The 15825-nt window shown below is 46.0% G+C and overlaps 2 protein-coding genes across 6 annotated transcripts in view; one reads left to right on the forward strand and one right to left on the reverse strand.

The window, feature by feature from the left end:
• LOC308489836 (pyruvate dehydrogenase phosphatase regulatory subunit, mitochondrial-like) lies at positions 1 to 11667 on the forward strand (the record flags this gene model as incomplete). The annotated part of the gene is made up of 7 exons (XM_081031477.1): positions 1 to 62; positions 417 to 786; positions 6625 to 6742; positions 7472 to 7621; positions 8816 to 9008; positions 9946 to 9998; positions 11633 to 11667. The coding sequence occupies 6 exons, from the start codon at positions 1 to 3 to the stop codon at positions 9983 to 9985; spliced, it is 933 nt and encodes a 310-aa protein (XP_080887603.1). The 3' UTR covers positions 9986 to 9998; positions 11633 to 11667.
• The window catches only part of LOC308490128 (pyruvate dehydrogenase phosphatase regulatory subunit, mitochondrial), a 34231-nt gene continuing 28698 nt past the window's right edge, over positions 10293 to 15825 (reverse strand). For all 5 annotated transcript variants that reach the window (XM_081031941.1, XM_081031945.1, XM_081031944.1 and 2 more), the window contains one exon: positions 10293 to 15137. In XM_081031941.1, coding sequence (XP_080888067.1) covers positions 14733 to 15137 — 405 coding nt within the window. In that variant the 3' untranslated portion in view covers positions 10293 to 14732. The remainder of the gene's footprint in view (positions 15138 to 15825) is intronic.

A 15825-nucleotide genomic window follows, 5' to 3' on the forward strand; every position in this document is an offset into this window, starting at 1 on the left:
ATGCCGCCCATCTCGGAAGACCCGTGTGCACTTGCAGAAATTAGCAGGGTCCGAAGGCCCGGGTTCGGGCCGAGCCTCCAAATCGCCCCCACCCTGGCGCAGGCAAAGGAGGGACAAAGCGGGAAGCCCCAAACAAGCCTCACGTGCAGGGGCGGGGCTGCAGCGTGACGTCACGGCGCGCGCCTGCGCGACGGGGACCAGCGGCCGACGTACGCTCGCTCGGTGGCCGTAAAGCGCGGAAGGTCGCGGTCCCCGCTTCCCCGGAAGTCTGTGCTCTGTCCGCCCCGCCCCCTGCCATTCCCTGGGGGCCCCCCTTCCGGCCCCCGGCAACCCTGGCAACTGTTGTGGCGGCTGCCGGGCTTGTACCCGCCGGTGCGGAGCGCGCAGCCGTGGGGGCCCATGAGGTAAGGCGACAGCTGCGGGGCGCTCTGGCCTGCGGTCCGCGCGGGCCTTAGCGCCTCGGACCCGCAGCTTGCCCTCTTTGCACTGCGGTGTCGCTCAGGGCTGGGCCCGGCAGTCCGTGGTTCCCGTCGGTTCTGCCTGGTTCCCGCGGGAGGGCGCGTCCTGGCGCCGGGACTCCGGCCGCCCGGGCCGAGCGGTCCGCTTGGTCTCCCTCGGCCCCTGCGGCTGTGCCCTGTCCGGCGGAGGTTGTCCGGGCCTCGGGACTCCTCGTGCCGGGCTGCCGCGCGCCGCGCCGGGTCTTCCAGGCGTCCGCCGCTCGGCTCGGACGCCCAGGCGGCCGGTGACCTCGCTGCTGGCTCCCACGTCGGCTGGCACTGCCCCGCGGTACGGTGAGGCTGGGCTAGCCCGGTCCTCTGCAGGTGCACTTGTTTTCCCGCGTTGAAACGTGCTTTTCCAACGAGTCAGGTTGCTGCAGAGTGAAGTGTCCTGGACAGCTGTAGGCTGGGGCAGCGAGCTTCCTCCTTACTGTTTGTCCCGGTGGGTCTGATGTGAACGACACTCAGATTTGATTCAGGAATCTTCAAGTCCGTTTTGGACTCGCGTGTAAGCGTGACATGCGGCGATGCTTTTGTGTGTGTTGGGGGGGCGGGGGAGTCAGGCCCAAGGGCACACTTTTCCAGTGCTAGGGATTTGCAATAATTTTTTAACTTGCCTGATCACCTGGTGCGCTTGTTGAAAAATACAGCAGGATCAGAATCTCCAGAAAGGGAGCCTGGAATGTTGCATTTCAAGGGATGTGTCCCAGGAGGGTCTTACGCCCCGGCAGGTGCGGGAAGTGTTCTCTTAATCCATCTGTACTCGCCTGACTTCCTCGGGTCCAGCAGCCCTTTGCACACAACGCTGTACGATGCAGAGGAACAACTGGCAGTGTGTTAGCGCTGCCCTGGCGGTGGTGGTGTGAGCAGATCTGAGCATAACCCGCCGAGTACTGAGCTTGTTCAGCAGAACTTACTCTTCTTAGGTAGCAGAAAATATCATACAATCGTCTTACTTTTTAGAAATATAATTTATTTTGAACCACGTTATGTGTGGTCTTTGTTTTTGAAATCTTCAGTTTCTTCTCTACTGGCTTGGTTTTGCTGCCGAAGCTACTAGAATAGACCCTGGTTCTTTCCTTCAGTGTTTGTCTCCACTTTGAATCTTTTTGTTTGTTTGGGTTTTTTCCCCCTCATTCTTCACTGCCTGTTTGAAGGTCATGATGAACCAAGGTCAAAAATCCTCTTGGTTCTTCACACCGCAGGCATTTAACATTGTTTATTCCATCTTGAAATTCACCTCTTGAAATTCACTATGTTTCTTCTGTCACCTTTGCAATTCCCTTCTGCTAGGGGATGTACCTTGTGGTTCTGTCCTCAAAGTTACCCTGTGTGTACTCATCTGGTTTACTTTTAGTTAAAAAATTTTTCAGCGGCCGTTATGGAAGGCAGTGTGGAGGTTCCTCAAGAAATTACGAATAGAATTACCATATGACCCAGCAATCGCTCTGCTGGGTATCTACCCAAAAAATCTGAAAGCATTCCTCTATAGAGACACGTGTACTCCAATGTTCATTGCAGCTTTGTTTACGGTGGCCAAGACATGGAAACAACCAAAATGTCCTTCGATAGATGAATGGATAAAGAAGTTGTGGTACATATACACAATGGAATACTATTCGGCGTTAAGGAAAGATGATATAGGAGCATTTGTGACAACATGGATGGGTCTTGAGAGTATAATGCTAAGTGAAATAAGTCAGACAGACAAAGCAGAGCACCCTATGATTTCACTGATATGTGGTATATAAACCAAAAAGAACAAGACAAACAAATGAGAAAGAAAAACTCATAGACACAGACAATAGTTTAGTGGTTACCAGAGGGTAAAGGGGTGGGGGGGGGGAGATGAGGGTAAGGGGGATCAAATATATGGTGATGGAAGGAGAACTGACTCTGGGTGGTGAACACACAATGGGATTTATAGACGATGTAATACAGAATTGTACACCTGAAATCTATGTAAATTTACTAACAATTGTCACCCCAATAAATTTAAAAAAAAATTTTTTTTTTTCAGTTACAGTTGACATTATCGTATTAGTTTCAGGTGCACAACAGAGTGATTATAGACATTTATATAACTTATGAATAAGTCTAGTACCCATCTGACACAATACATAGTTATTATAATATTATTGACTACATCCCCATGCTGTACTTTACATCTCTGTGACTGTTTTTGTTTGTTTTTATATTTTTTATTGGGGAACAGTGTGTTTCTCCAGGGCCCATGAGCTCCAAGTTGTTGTCCTTCAATCTAGTTGTGGAGGGCGCAGCTCAGCTCCAAGTCCAGTCACCGTTTTCAATCTTTAGTTGCAGTGGTCGAAGCCCACCATCCCATGCGGGAATTGAACTGGCAACCTTGTTGTTGAGAGCTCCTGCTCTAACCAACTGAGCCATGTGGCCACCCCTCTGCAGCTTATTGTCTTCAATCTGGTTGTGGATGGTGCAGCTCCCTGGCCCATGTGGGAATCAAACCAGCAACCCTGTTGTTCAGAGCCTGCGCTCTAACCAACTGAGCCATGTGGCTGCCCCTCTGTCAGTTTTCATAACTGGATATTTGTACATGCTTCTTAATCTCTTCACCTTTTTCGTCTATTCCCCCCAAACTTCTCATCTGGCAACCGTCAGTTCTCTGTATATGAGTGTCTGTTTTGTTCATTTATTTTGATTTTTGATACCACATATAAATGAAATCGTGGTATTTGTGTTCTCTGTCTGACTTATGTTAATTAGCATAATATCCTCAAGGTCCATCCATGTTGTCACAAATGGCAAGATTTCATTCTTTTTTATGGCTGAGTGATATTCTATTGTATCTATGTACCACATCCTCTTTACCCATTTGTGTCTCAGTGGACACTTAGGTGGCTTCCATATACTGGCTATTAGAAACAATGTTGTAGTGAGCACAGGGGAGCATATGTCTTTTTGAGTTAGTGTTTTGGATTTTGGAGGAACCCCCATACTGTTTTCCATAGTGGCTGCACCAATTTACAATCCCATCAACAGTGCACGAGAGTTTTCTCCACATCCTCGCCAATACTTGTTGTTTGTTGATTAATTGATGGTAGCCATTCTGACAGGTATGAGGTGATATCTTATTGTGGTTTTAATTTGCATTTCCGCCATGTTGAGCATTTTTTCACGTGTCTGTTGGCCATCTCTGTGTCCTCTTTGGAGAAAAGTCTGTTTGGGTTTCTGCCAATTTTTTGAGATTGTTTCAATTTTTTTGGTGTTAAGTTCTGTGAGTTCCTTATATATGTTGCATATTAACCCCTTATCAGATGTATCATTAGCAAATGTCTTCTCCCATTCACTAGGTTATTTTTTAGTGTGGTTGATGGTTCCTTTGCTGTGCAAAAACTTTTTAGTTTTATGTAGTCCCATTTGTTTACTCTTGTTTCACTTGTCTGAAGAAACATCCAAAAACACATTACTAAGAGCGATGTCAGTGTGTTGACTGCCTATGTTTTCTTCTAGGAATTTTATGGTTTCGGGCATTACATTCAAATTTTTAATCCATTTTGCGCTTATTTTTGTATATGGTGTAAGAAAGTGATCCACATTCATTCTTTCTCATGTGGCTGCTCAGTTTTCCCAATACCATTTATTGAAGAGACTGTCTTTACCCCACTGTGTAGTCTTGCCTCCTTTGTCATGGATTAATTAGCCATACAGGGTTTATTTCTGTGCTTTCTATTTTGTTCCATTGGACTATGTGTCTGTTTTAATACCAGTAGCATGCTCTTTTGATTAATACAGCCTTGGACAGTTTCATATCACATATGATACCTCCAACTTTGTTCTTCTTTCTCAAGATTGCTATGGCTATTCGGGGTCTTTTGTGGTTCCATGTAAATTTTAGGATTCCTTGTTCCAGTTCTGTGAAAAATGCCTTTGGTATTTTAATAGGTATTCCATTGAGTTTATAGATTACTTTGGGTAGTGTGGACACTTTAACAATGTTAATTCTTACTGTCTATGAACGTGGTATATGCTTCCATATATTTCTATCTTCTTCAGTTTCTTTCTTCATTGTCTAACCATTTTCTGAGTACAAGTCTTTTACTTCCTTGGTTAAATTTATTCCTAGGAATCTTAATATTTTGATGTAATTGTAAATAGGATTGTTTTCTTAATTTTTCTTTCTGATAGTTCATTATTCGTGTATAAAATTGCAGCTGATTTCTGAATATTTTGTATCCTGCTTTAATGAATTCATTTATTCTAATAGTTTTTTTGGTGGAATTTTTAGTATTCTCTATAAATTGTATCATGTCATCTGCAAATAATGACAGTTTTACTTCTTCCTTTCCAGTTTGGATGCCTTTTATTGCTTGTCTGATTGCTTTAGCTAGAAATTCCAACAGTGTTGATTATGTGGACACCCTTGTCTTGTTCCTGATTTTAAAGGAAAAGCTTTCAGCTTTTCACCCTTGAGTATGATGTAAGCTGTGGGTTTGTCATATACAGCCTTTATGATGTTGAGATATGTTCCCTCTATCCCCACTCTGCTGAGAGTTTATATCATAAATGGATGTTGGATTGTGTCAAATGCTTTTCTGCATCTGTTGATATGATCATATGATTTTAATCCTTCATTTTGTTTATGTATTACATTAACTGATTTGTGGACATAGAACCAGCCTTCCGTCCCAGAAATAAATCCCACTTGATCATGGTGTAGAATCTTTTTAATGTATTGCTGAATTCGACTTGCTAAAATTTTGTTCATGAAATTTTCATCTATGTTTATCAGGGATATTGGCCTTTAATTTTCTTTTTCTGTGGTGTCTTTGTCTGGTTTTGGCATCAGGGTAATGCTGGCAGGAACTATGTCAGGAGGAACAGTATGCACAAATCCTGGAGGTGAAAGAGACAATTCATGCCTGACATGTTCAAGGAATTACAAGTAGTTCAGTGTGGCTTCATTAGAGTGTGAGAGAAGAGAAATGAGCCCAGAGATAAGAAATGAGCCAGATAGTGAAGGATCTTGCAGATCATATTAAGGAGTATGACTTTTTCCTGAAGGCATCAGAAGGTCATTGAAAGCTTTTTAAGCTGGCACTTGAAATAGGATCATTTTAAAAGACTTGCTCAGACGGCTGTGTAAAGAGTGGGGGGTGTGAGGAAAGGGGTGTGCAGAGTGGAGGCTGGAGCTCTGTCAGGAAGCTTCTGCAGTCATCTGAGTGGGAAGGGATGGGGGCTGGTCCTCAGGTAATGGCAGTGAGGACGGAGGGGTCTATAGGCCTAATGGGAATTTCGAGTGTAGAATTGTTAGGCCTTGGTGATTGAGAGATGAGAGAAAGGGAGAAATCCAGGATCATACCCGGGATTCTAGCATATGGTGTCACTTGGGGGACACTGGGTTTCTCATCTAACTTTCAACTCGGGGGTTTTTTGGTATAGAGACTTAAAGATTATATAGTGACAGGCAAACAGACGACAAGGACCACTCTGTCCCTTGTGTGGACTGGCAGGCCCCGAGTTCTTGTATTCCCAGTCAGACACTGGACTCCTCCTCAAATAGAGCCGTGGTGACCCTTTCCTTCGTCCACCCTGGGGATGTGGTGCTCTCCTGTCAGGCGGGCATTGACACAAATCCCTGCATTGGTTCTCTCGGTGGTGTTTCATTGCATTCTACAGCCTAGCAAAGGATTAGGGTATTTCATTGTCTCAGGTACGTGGATTCACTTTCCAGAACACTGAGCTGCTTCTACTCTTAAGGCGAATTGGTCCCTTCCATCCACTGTACAGTCTTAAGGTGTCCTAAGAATACTTTGTGTCGTGGGAAGTTCATTTATGATTGAGGGGTATTTGGGCTTGGTAATTGAGCCAGGCATTTTGTTAAGAGGCCTCATTGGCTCCACATGAGCTCCTTTTACTGGCTGGTGAATCTGTCTTCCTCTGACCTGAAAGGAAGTTTAATGGTTTAAAAAGTACAGTGCTGCTGCCCATCCAAATAATTAAACTAAAACAGGCTGAAACTTGGCTTCCCATACCCAGCACTGTAGCAAAGAGCAACACAAGCCACTTGAAATTAAACCGTTTCAAGCGGCTGAACTTGCTCATTTGTCTCTCTGTTCCTCTTCCACCCACAAATCCATCTGTCCATCTGTAGTGGGCATACGAGCTGGGTCTGTCCAACGAGGAGCCGATTAGTATCCCGTTACATGCCTGCGAACACTTCTACCTTCTGACTCGCCCCTTGGAGACCCCTCTGCAGAGCAACACACCAAGTGAGGAACTGCACTTTGTTTGTAATCTTGTTTCCTTGCCACTGTTCTGTCCTTTGAAAAGGAAGGCTTTCTGCTAAGGACAGACTGTTCCCGGGAGTCTTTTCTAGGGCATGTTACAGGGAGGTGGACCCAATTCTAACTGTTCTAACCCAGTTCATCCTTTCTTGTGAAAGGATGGCCACAACGGCTGTTTCACTGAAGCAATTATTTGTGTTTGTGTTGCTTTGCAAGCTATTTTAGTCCCAAGCAGAGGTCTAAATTGAGAATATTTAGCATGTAACCTGGAATCTTTGACTCGAACGCTATACATTATAGAAATGTCATAAATAAGCTTTAAACTCAGGGTATTCAGTGACCCCGAGTGCGGTAGGAGAGGATTTGGTAGCACTTTGCAGGAGGTCGTAATCCCTGGAATGGGCTCGGCAATCCCGCCTTTTCTTAGGCTCTCTGTGGCTCAGTGGCAGTTAACGTAGTTTGGTTGTGAGGCCTAGTCAAAGCTTCTAGGTAACTGATGGGTTAGGGACGATCCAAGAAACAGTCTGCCCTGTAAGGCTGTGAGGAGGAGCCTGTCCTGTGACCTGGAAAGGTGTGCTCATGGGATGCTGTTTCGTTAATAAAGCCAGCAGTGGGTGTTTCCCTTTGCTTTTTTCTGTCCACTTAGAAAGCTGGCGTACCTCGAAACCCCGTTTTTCTCTTCTACTCTCCATCCCTTGTCATTTCTCTTCTCAGCTATTGTGGATGCTGATGGAAGAATTTATATTCGGAACTGGCAGGGTGGCATCTTGTCTGGAGGCTTTGAGAAGACCCCAAAACCAATTTTCACGGAGGGCAAGAACCAGCTGGAGATTCAGAACCTGCAGGAAGACTGGGATCACTTTGGTGAGTGAACTAGATAACAACAACGATGCCCTTATTTGTCTAAGCTGTTGTTGCCTTTTCCAAAGCATTTTCAAGAATAGCAGCTTATTGGATCTTTGTAACAGCCGCATGTGGAGGTTCCAGAGGGCCGGCTACAGAGTTTGCCTGGTCTCAGGACATGTTACTGGGTGGCTCATTCTGGGGATTAGGTCTTGGTTAACGGCCTTTTGGCTTAATACTTGTTCACCTAAAATCACTGCTGAAAATTAGGCCGGGAGGAAACCTCTTCCTAGCGTTTCATACAGGACTGTAGAAATGTTTAGAAAGGAGTCTTGTTTTGTTAGTATGGTCTTTCACTCAATTTTGAAATAATTTTAATTTTATTTATTGAATAGTTAATATATACCAGAGGGTAAGGGGGTGGGGGGTGGGAGATGAGGGTAAGGGGGATCAAGTATATGGTGATGGAAGGAGAACTGACTCTGGGTGGTGAACGCACAATGGGATTTATAGATGATGTAATACAGAATTGTACACCTGAAATCTATGTAATTTCACTAACAATTGTCACCCCAATAAATTTTAAAAAATAGTTAATACAGTCACACGCTTCCAAATTCAAAAGATATGGGAAGGTCTGTAATGACGAGTTTCGTTTCCACCCTTAATGGACTTTTTAAAAATAAACGTTTTGTTACGGGAAGTTTCACACTTTTCCAAGTGGAGAAAATAGCATAACGAAAGCCCATGTGCCCGGCAGGCAGCTTCAGTCTGGCGTCCTGTTACCACTGCGCCCGGATTCCTCCCAGGTGAAGGATTTCCTTTACCGCAGGCTGAGCGCCTGTCTTCTGCAGCTGTTCCAGCCTAGGAGACCTGCCCTCCCACTGCATCGCTCTGGGGTGTCATGTAAGGGCTTTTGCCCGAGTGCTGACCCCTTCCCGATTCGGATCTGCAGCCACGTGTGTTTGCTCTTCCCTAGCTCCTTTCCTTCCTAAGGAGTGTCTTCTTTCTCATCTTCATGCCAAGCGCTCCATAGGCATGCCCATAATTCCACCAGCGTTTCCGCTTTCTCTTAAATAGCCCAGCTGGCTCTTCTTAGGAAACCTCCTCCAAGAGATTTTATGAAAAGAGAGGGAATGGAAAAGTGTAAGGAGTTGAAAGTGTTTTAATTCCCTGAAGCTGAGAACTCCGTCTGGGTTCGTTTCTATTGCTCAGAGCCCCTGTTGAGTTCCCTCCTGCGCAGGATGCCAGAATTGGAGACTCTGGAGATCATGAAGTTGGTGAATTGCCCCGAGACCTTCACACCAGACATGAGGTGCATCATGGGCGAGTCTCCTCTGGTTCAGGGCTACTTCGTCCTGGCAGGAATGAACTCTGCTGGCCTTTCGTTTGGTGGAGGAGCTGGAAAGTAAGTCTTTCTCACTCAGACTCAGCTTGCTGGGCTTCTTCCTTTCTAGAGTTACTTATTAATATGGTATGTAGTACCCTTAGTCGGTAAAGAAGTTACAAGGACATGTAATTTGAGAGCGTCCCCTTCAAAGTAATCACCGTGGGAGGCTCTCCCTATATTCCTGAAAAGTCATTGTGGGGCCGGCCCAGTGCCCAGGCAGTTAAAAGCTCCATGCTCCTAACTGCCGGTTTGATTCCCACATGGGCCAGTGGGCTCTCAACCTCAAGGTTGCCAGTTCAACTCTTCGAGTCCTGCAAGGGATGATGGGCAGCGCCCCCTGCAACTAAGATTGAACATGGCACCTTGAGCTGAGCTGCCGCTCAGCTTCCCACTGGCTCAGTTGGTTGGAGCGCATCCTCTCAACCATAAGGTTGCCAGTTCTATTCCTCGACTCCCTCAAGGGATGGTGGGCTGCGCCCCCTGCAACTAGCAACGGCAACTGAACCTGGAGCTGAGCTGTGCCCTGCACAATTAAGACTGAAAGGACAACAACTTGACTTGGAAAAAAGGCCTGGAAGTACACACTGTTCCCCAATAAAGTCTGACTCCCCTTCCCCAATAAAAATATATATTTTTAAAAAAAGTCATTGTGCAAGATGGTTTTGGAACCTCTCTTTTAGAGTTAGGCACTGATCCTGTAGGATGAATGGATATTCTGTGTATTCTTTCAGTTGTAACAAGTATCAGTCAATGATGAAATTGGGAAAAAAAGGAGTAGGTTTAGAAGCAAGGTGAAATTGTTATAGACACATAACTGTAGGTTCCCAGATGTAGTTGCTCAAAAACAATTGGATAAAACAGAGTAAAGCCCAGTGAGTAAATTTGTGAATGGAAACGCAGTGTAGTAAAATATCATTGACTGCTTCTCTCAGATAATGTTCCTCTCTCCCCACAGGTGTGACCCAGAATGCACATACTCCCATTTCCCTCACTGACCTGGGCTCACAGGTACGTCAGTGGTAAGTCAAGCCCCAGGTTCTTACAGTGAAGTCCGTTGTAAGGCAGGATGTCAAATTCAATGATAGCGATAGTAACTTCAGAAGGAGGTACGGAGGCTTTCTCTCTCCAGCCAGGCCACCCTGCATAATGCCTCTACATGCTTTATCTCAGTTTCAAAACTCTGTTTTACACTTGGCAGCACAGCAATAAACAGGTTTATGTAGCATGTTTGTCTTTTGTGATGGCAAGTACATACACCGAGTTACACAAGTATTAAGAATATTTCACAAGCAGACCGGCAAGAGTAATTCAAATGTCTGTTTATTCATTGACAAAACTAGTAACATGAACAGAAAATCTGAATTGAAATCTGCCTTGATAGAAACACAATGCACAATATTAATACCGTGTTCATGGCGGGCAGAAAGGCTTTAGGCTGTGTCCCTAAAGCCAGCAGGGGTCTTGAGAAAAGATCCCATTTACCTCAGTGCCTGAACATCTTCAGAACCACATGCTAACTCAATACAGAAAAAGGCAGGGGCTGAACAGAACTGCACATTTACAAATGCAGATAATGAGTTACAATTACTGTGGCTCTACGATACACCCCAAGGGTTGGCCAGAGTAAAGTGGGAACTGTGCTGCTAGAAGCCCTTCATTGAAACGAGCTGTGGGAGCTTTCTACCCCACACCCATTTGTTCCGGGGAAGAAGAAGGTATACGGGGTGATGGAACCCTCACACTGAAATGGAGTTACTTTTTCGTCCTTCCTCTCTCCACCCACCATGTGACATTCTGGAGTGTAAGGCACGAAACCTGGCGTGGAGAAAAGAGGTGCTCTGAGCTCCAGTGTGCAAAGGAATTCCTGGCTTACATCTTTTGAAACAGATGCTAAAAATATCTTCCCCACCTCTTGTAATTACTGTCCTTGAGAGACAGAAAAAGGAGATGGCAGAAGGTTTGCAAAGGATAAAAATATCATGAGAAAAACAGCCCATGAGAAATGTGTAACTCTCCAAGGAGTGCCGACACTCTGCTGAGAGAAGTCAAGACTGATACAAGGAACAACTCTGGTGTTTAATGGACAAAGGCAAAGATATATAAAAATACTCGGTCCTCTTGAAAAATAGTGCATTTGTAGTGCTGCGGGACTGCAAATGTGAGCCCCCTCTTGCCAGTGAAGGAGCCTTACAGCTGAGCACCTTAGTGTGGAGGCGGAGGGGGAGGCGCCGACAGGCAGACAACCCTCAGTCGTTCACAGCGCACTGCTGGCCAACATGGCCAATGCCAAACATCTTATACTTCATCTACCATGTCTTCCTCTCAGCTGTGCTGCTCCTGAGTCCATGAGTCTGCAAATGACGTGTGTGAGTGAAAATGCTTGACTCACATGACAATTTCCCCTAACTCATGTTGATAAAATGCTGCTTTTATCCAAGTTTATGAGGTATGGGGGCGGGATGAGGGGTGCAAAAAGTAAATGAACAAAAGGTTATTTTTCAGTATTAAGCACTGTTGACCAAAAAGTCCCTCTTAGATACTAAAGAGGATCCTTGCCGAGTACTGGTCACGAAGCAACAAAGAAATGTAAACATGAAGCTGCAGCTTACCCTGACAGCCAGCCAGTGCGACTGTTCTTCTAGGGCCAGAGCCAAGACCGCAGGTCAGAGAATATTCCCTTTCGTCCGCCTCAGGTTCTGAAAGGATGGTGATGGACGTGTCCAGAAGCCAGAGCCCCAAATCCAGGCGGTGAGCATCTCTTCGGTGAAACAAAACCACTTTACAAAGCTGCTGTCATTCCTGCCACATAGGTGGGGGGCGGGGGGCAGAGTAACACTGCAAAGGCAGGTAGGTAATGGAGGAGACTGAAGCACGTTTTACATTTTAGTCACTTTCTTGAACACAACAGCCCAAGAGAAGGGAAGCAGGTAAAATGCTTGTTCTGTACAAGGAGATAGAATCCAGGGACCTCATGCTTCCTCCTGATGGGAATCAAAGTGACTGTGCTCTCCTCGTGCAGAAATGGGATCTTTGGGCCAAAGTGAAACTGGGTTAATCACTGGGCCGAATGGTGCTTGGGTCCTTAGCCTGAATGGCATCTCACATTTGGGGGTACAGGGACTCCCCAGAAGAACTCTATAGATATGTAGTGTTCACTTGTCTGCTGGAGCATGTCTGGCCCATGCAGTGAATGTGCATAAAACACTGTCCAAGCAGGTTGTTTTTGTCCCTGTTTGCTCGTCACACTTTCTGGGTTAGAGCCTCTGACTTCAGTGACATTACTGTGGACGGGAAATCTTTCCGATGCAAGCTGCAGTGGCAGTCTGTTGAGCATGGCAGTGCCAGGAAACAGGACTTACACGTGGTGTGAGTGACAGGGCTCAGGCGGTATCTGCAGGGAGGATGAGGCCCCCAGGAGGCCTGCAGCCCTGGCCTTCATCTCTTTGAGGCTAACGTATTCGGACTTTTTGCTTCTAGGGTCAAGATGCTTCAGTCAAATGTGCTGACATGACAGAAGTGTGCAGAGCCCCTCTCCCAAGAGAACACAAGTGGTGACGACAGATCATTTCAGAGAGAAAGGTACCAACCACCTAAATAAAACTAAAGTCCAGCCATCCAGTTCGAAGAGCCCAGAAGTAGGGAGAGGTGAGTTGTCACACAAGGCAAACATGTGACCCCCCTGACCAAGGGACGGAAATGACACACAGATGTTTTGTGAATTTTGGTAGAGGTAGAGTCACCCCTTCAGATTTAAGACCAAACAGAAAACTACTAGATTTCACACTACCTATATCTGAATGAGCCAAGAGACTTCAGGATGGATTTTAAGGTGCCAAAAGATAAGTATGTGTGCTTCAGGGCACCCAATAAACAAGTGAAGCCTCAGAAGAGTACCAGCTTGCCAGTCTTGGGTATGATCTCTACCTGTGGACAAGGTGACATTTATAACTCTACAGTAGTTTCTTTTGGATTCGATCCCAAGTAGATTTTCAGGTACACAGAGGACTTTGGAATCATGCGGAACACGGATACCCTTAACTGTAAATCCTGTTTCCTTCTGACACCTGCCTTGGCCAAGGGCCTGCTCTCTGCTCCCCTGAGCCCTTCATGGGCCTGGGCACCCGTCTCCTTCCTCGTCTGCCTGAGAGCAAGTGCTGTCAGCTAGTTAAGTGTACGTCTGCACCAAAATAGCAAGGCCCCCAAGCAGTTCTAGTCACTTGCTCCCTTAATAAATTAAAACCTCCTAAAAAGGTGGACACTGAAGTCAGTAATCAAGGAGGTGTGGTCTGGCTGGGGAAATAGCAAGAAATGTCTGGAAAAAACAAGCCAGTCAGATTTAGTGGGTAAACGGAGATGCCAGACCAGGCAGACACCTGAGAATTTTTAAGCTGCTCCAATAAAGTGAGAGGATCTTTAATATATTTATAGATCTATCAGAGCGACTGCTTCTAAGATACCAAGACAAAGGCTATAGTTTAAGTAGTTAAAACCTCTAACAGCAGGTTAGGGCAGCTTATGTCAAGGAAAAAGTAAATGCTAAGTTGGCAAACACAGCCTGGGATATCTGAATTTCTCCCTTGGAAAACAGAGACACTACTTAATTGTGCAGAGCCCTCAGGGGGCACCCCAAGGTTTCTATTCCAGAGGATATGGAGAGATGGCTCAATAGGGAAAGAAAGGATGGAAAGCAGTCTGTTAGGCTCACATAACATACACCCTCCACACTGAATTCTCTGGGTCTGTCTGTTCTGTGCCAGAAGCAGCCGCATGGGTCACTCGCTCAGGACGGCATGCCCTACCCTACCGCCCCCTTTTCTGAAGGGGGAGAGATGTTTGCTGAGCTAGTGGGCCTCCTGCTCAAGGGATAGGTGAGGCTGAACTGACGAGGAAAATCAAGATGGGATGATGGAATTTTGACTAGCTGGAAGAAAAGCAGCACTGTTTTAACAGAAAACCCTGCATTGTTTGGTGGTGGTACTTTCTCAGGTCAGACCCTTTCAGTTGGGAAAAGCAACACAAAAGGCAACATGGTTTACTCAGCTAAACCAACAAAACCCCTCATTATAGAGATTAAAAAGAGATGAAGAATAGAAGCAGGTGGCCCTGGCCCTATGGTCTGATAACTGGGACCCGGCTTGGCAGGGAGGCTGGGGGTGGTGCCAGGTTAACGATTTATCTCTGTTACAGACAATATCCACGTGATGCCTCCCATCAGTGAGGTAGATGGTCATCGTTTTGCTAGAGGTATCAGGGTGCCAACCACGGCGCAGGAGAATGGGCTGCCTGGCTGAAAGGCACAGACTGTTCCAGCGCCGCAGCAAACATACAGCAACCCATCGAAATCACGGGTTTCTCCGAGAAGACTGAGCCCCATGGAGACCGGCTCTTGCCGCTGAGGCCCGCACACCACCAGCTTCCCTTACCTCGAGACCAGCATTTGTAATCAGACTGTCACCATAAGCCACTTCCACAAGAGGAGCATGTTTCTGTCACCATGGGAATCAGAGTGGTGGAAGGACAAGATGAACAGCCAGCCCAGAGTGAGTATCAACAGAAGGGGAACTGCAAAGGGAACGAGGAGAAGATGGAAGGACAAGAGAGGTTGCAAAGCAAAAAGTTTAAAAGAAGGCAAAGTTTAAAATTACATCCAGGAGACACGCGATGGGAGGCAACGGTTAGGGACGGGCTCAGCAAGAGAGAAGCTCTTAGAGAATCAGATGGGGAGGAAGGGACTGCCTGGCATTACTTCCCATGCAAGTCACTTAGCTCCACGTCATCCTTTCGGCGCTTATGGGTGTAGAGGGAGGTGACCGGGTAGAGCTTGGCCTTGGCTTGGAACCGGTGTCCTGCGATGTCAATCTCATACTCTCCCCGGTTGATGAAATCTGGGGTCACCACTTGCTCTTCCCCAGTGTCCTCAGAGAAATTGTGCACGAAGCCCAGGCAAACGTGGCGCTCCATGGTGTAGCTATAGGCACTGCTGGTGGTCTTGCCAACGTACTGCCCGTTTCGGTAAATGGGCTCTCCCCACCACGGCCAGAGGTCCAGGTCTGTGTCGTGGTCGTCCAGGATGAACATAGTGAGGCGTTTATACACCCCGTTCTGCTTCTGCTGCAGCAGGGCATCTCGACCAATGAAATCCATCCCCTAGGAAAGAAAGGCAACACTCAGACGGTGTCTCTACTCTCTGGCTCTCAGCACTATGAGCAGCACAATGGAAGGGTCCCCTGGTGTCACTACAGGGAGTGCAACGCTTTTCCCCCGCAGCCCTGCAGGCTTTGGGGAAAGTGACAGCTTCAGAGACTAGCAACACAGGTACTCATTTTTCTTTTTCGTTCTATAAACACAGATTTTCATCACAAGACCACACAAAACAAAAATATTTGGAACGAAAAATTACTACTCAAAAGTATTTGCTAGAATTTTTAGAAAAACAATGTTTCTATATAATCCCTTTATATATGCGTATGTACAAAACAAGCAGGATGAAGTAAACTCAACAGTCATTATCTGAATACATACATTATGGTTTCTATTTTCTTTATTTTTCCATATTTTCCAAAATGAGTAGTTATTACTTCTGTAATTGCTGAAGAATACTGTAAATTTACTGTACTGATACTAAGTGAAAAAAGCAAGGAGCAATATAGCAAGTGTGTGATATCCAACCATCTAGGTTAAAAAAACCTGGCAAGGGAACTATACAGTCATCTGTTTGCAACACACTGAAGCTCGCTAAAGGGGGCAGTGAGATGGGTGGGTTCAGAGATGGAAAAAAGACTTCACTGAACAACCTCTGGAACTACGAATTTTTAAAAAAAAATCATGTTCATAT

This window comes from Rhinolophus hipposideros (genome assembly GCF_964194185.1).
Source record: "Rhinolophus hipposideros genome assembly, chromosome: 21".
Classification (NCBI taxonomy): domain Eukaryota; kingdom Metazoa; phylum Chordata; class Mammalia; order Chiroptera; family Rhinolophidae; genus Rhinolophus; species Rhinolophus hipposideros.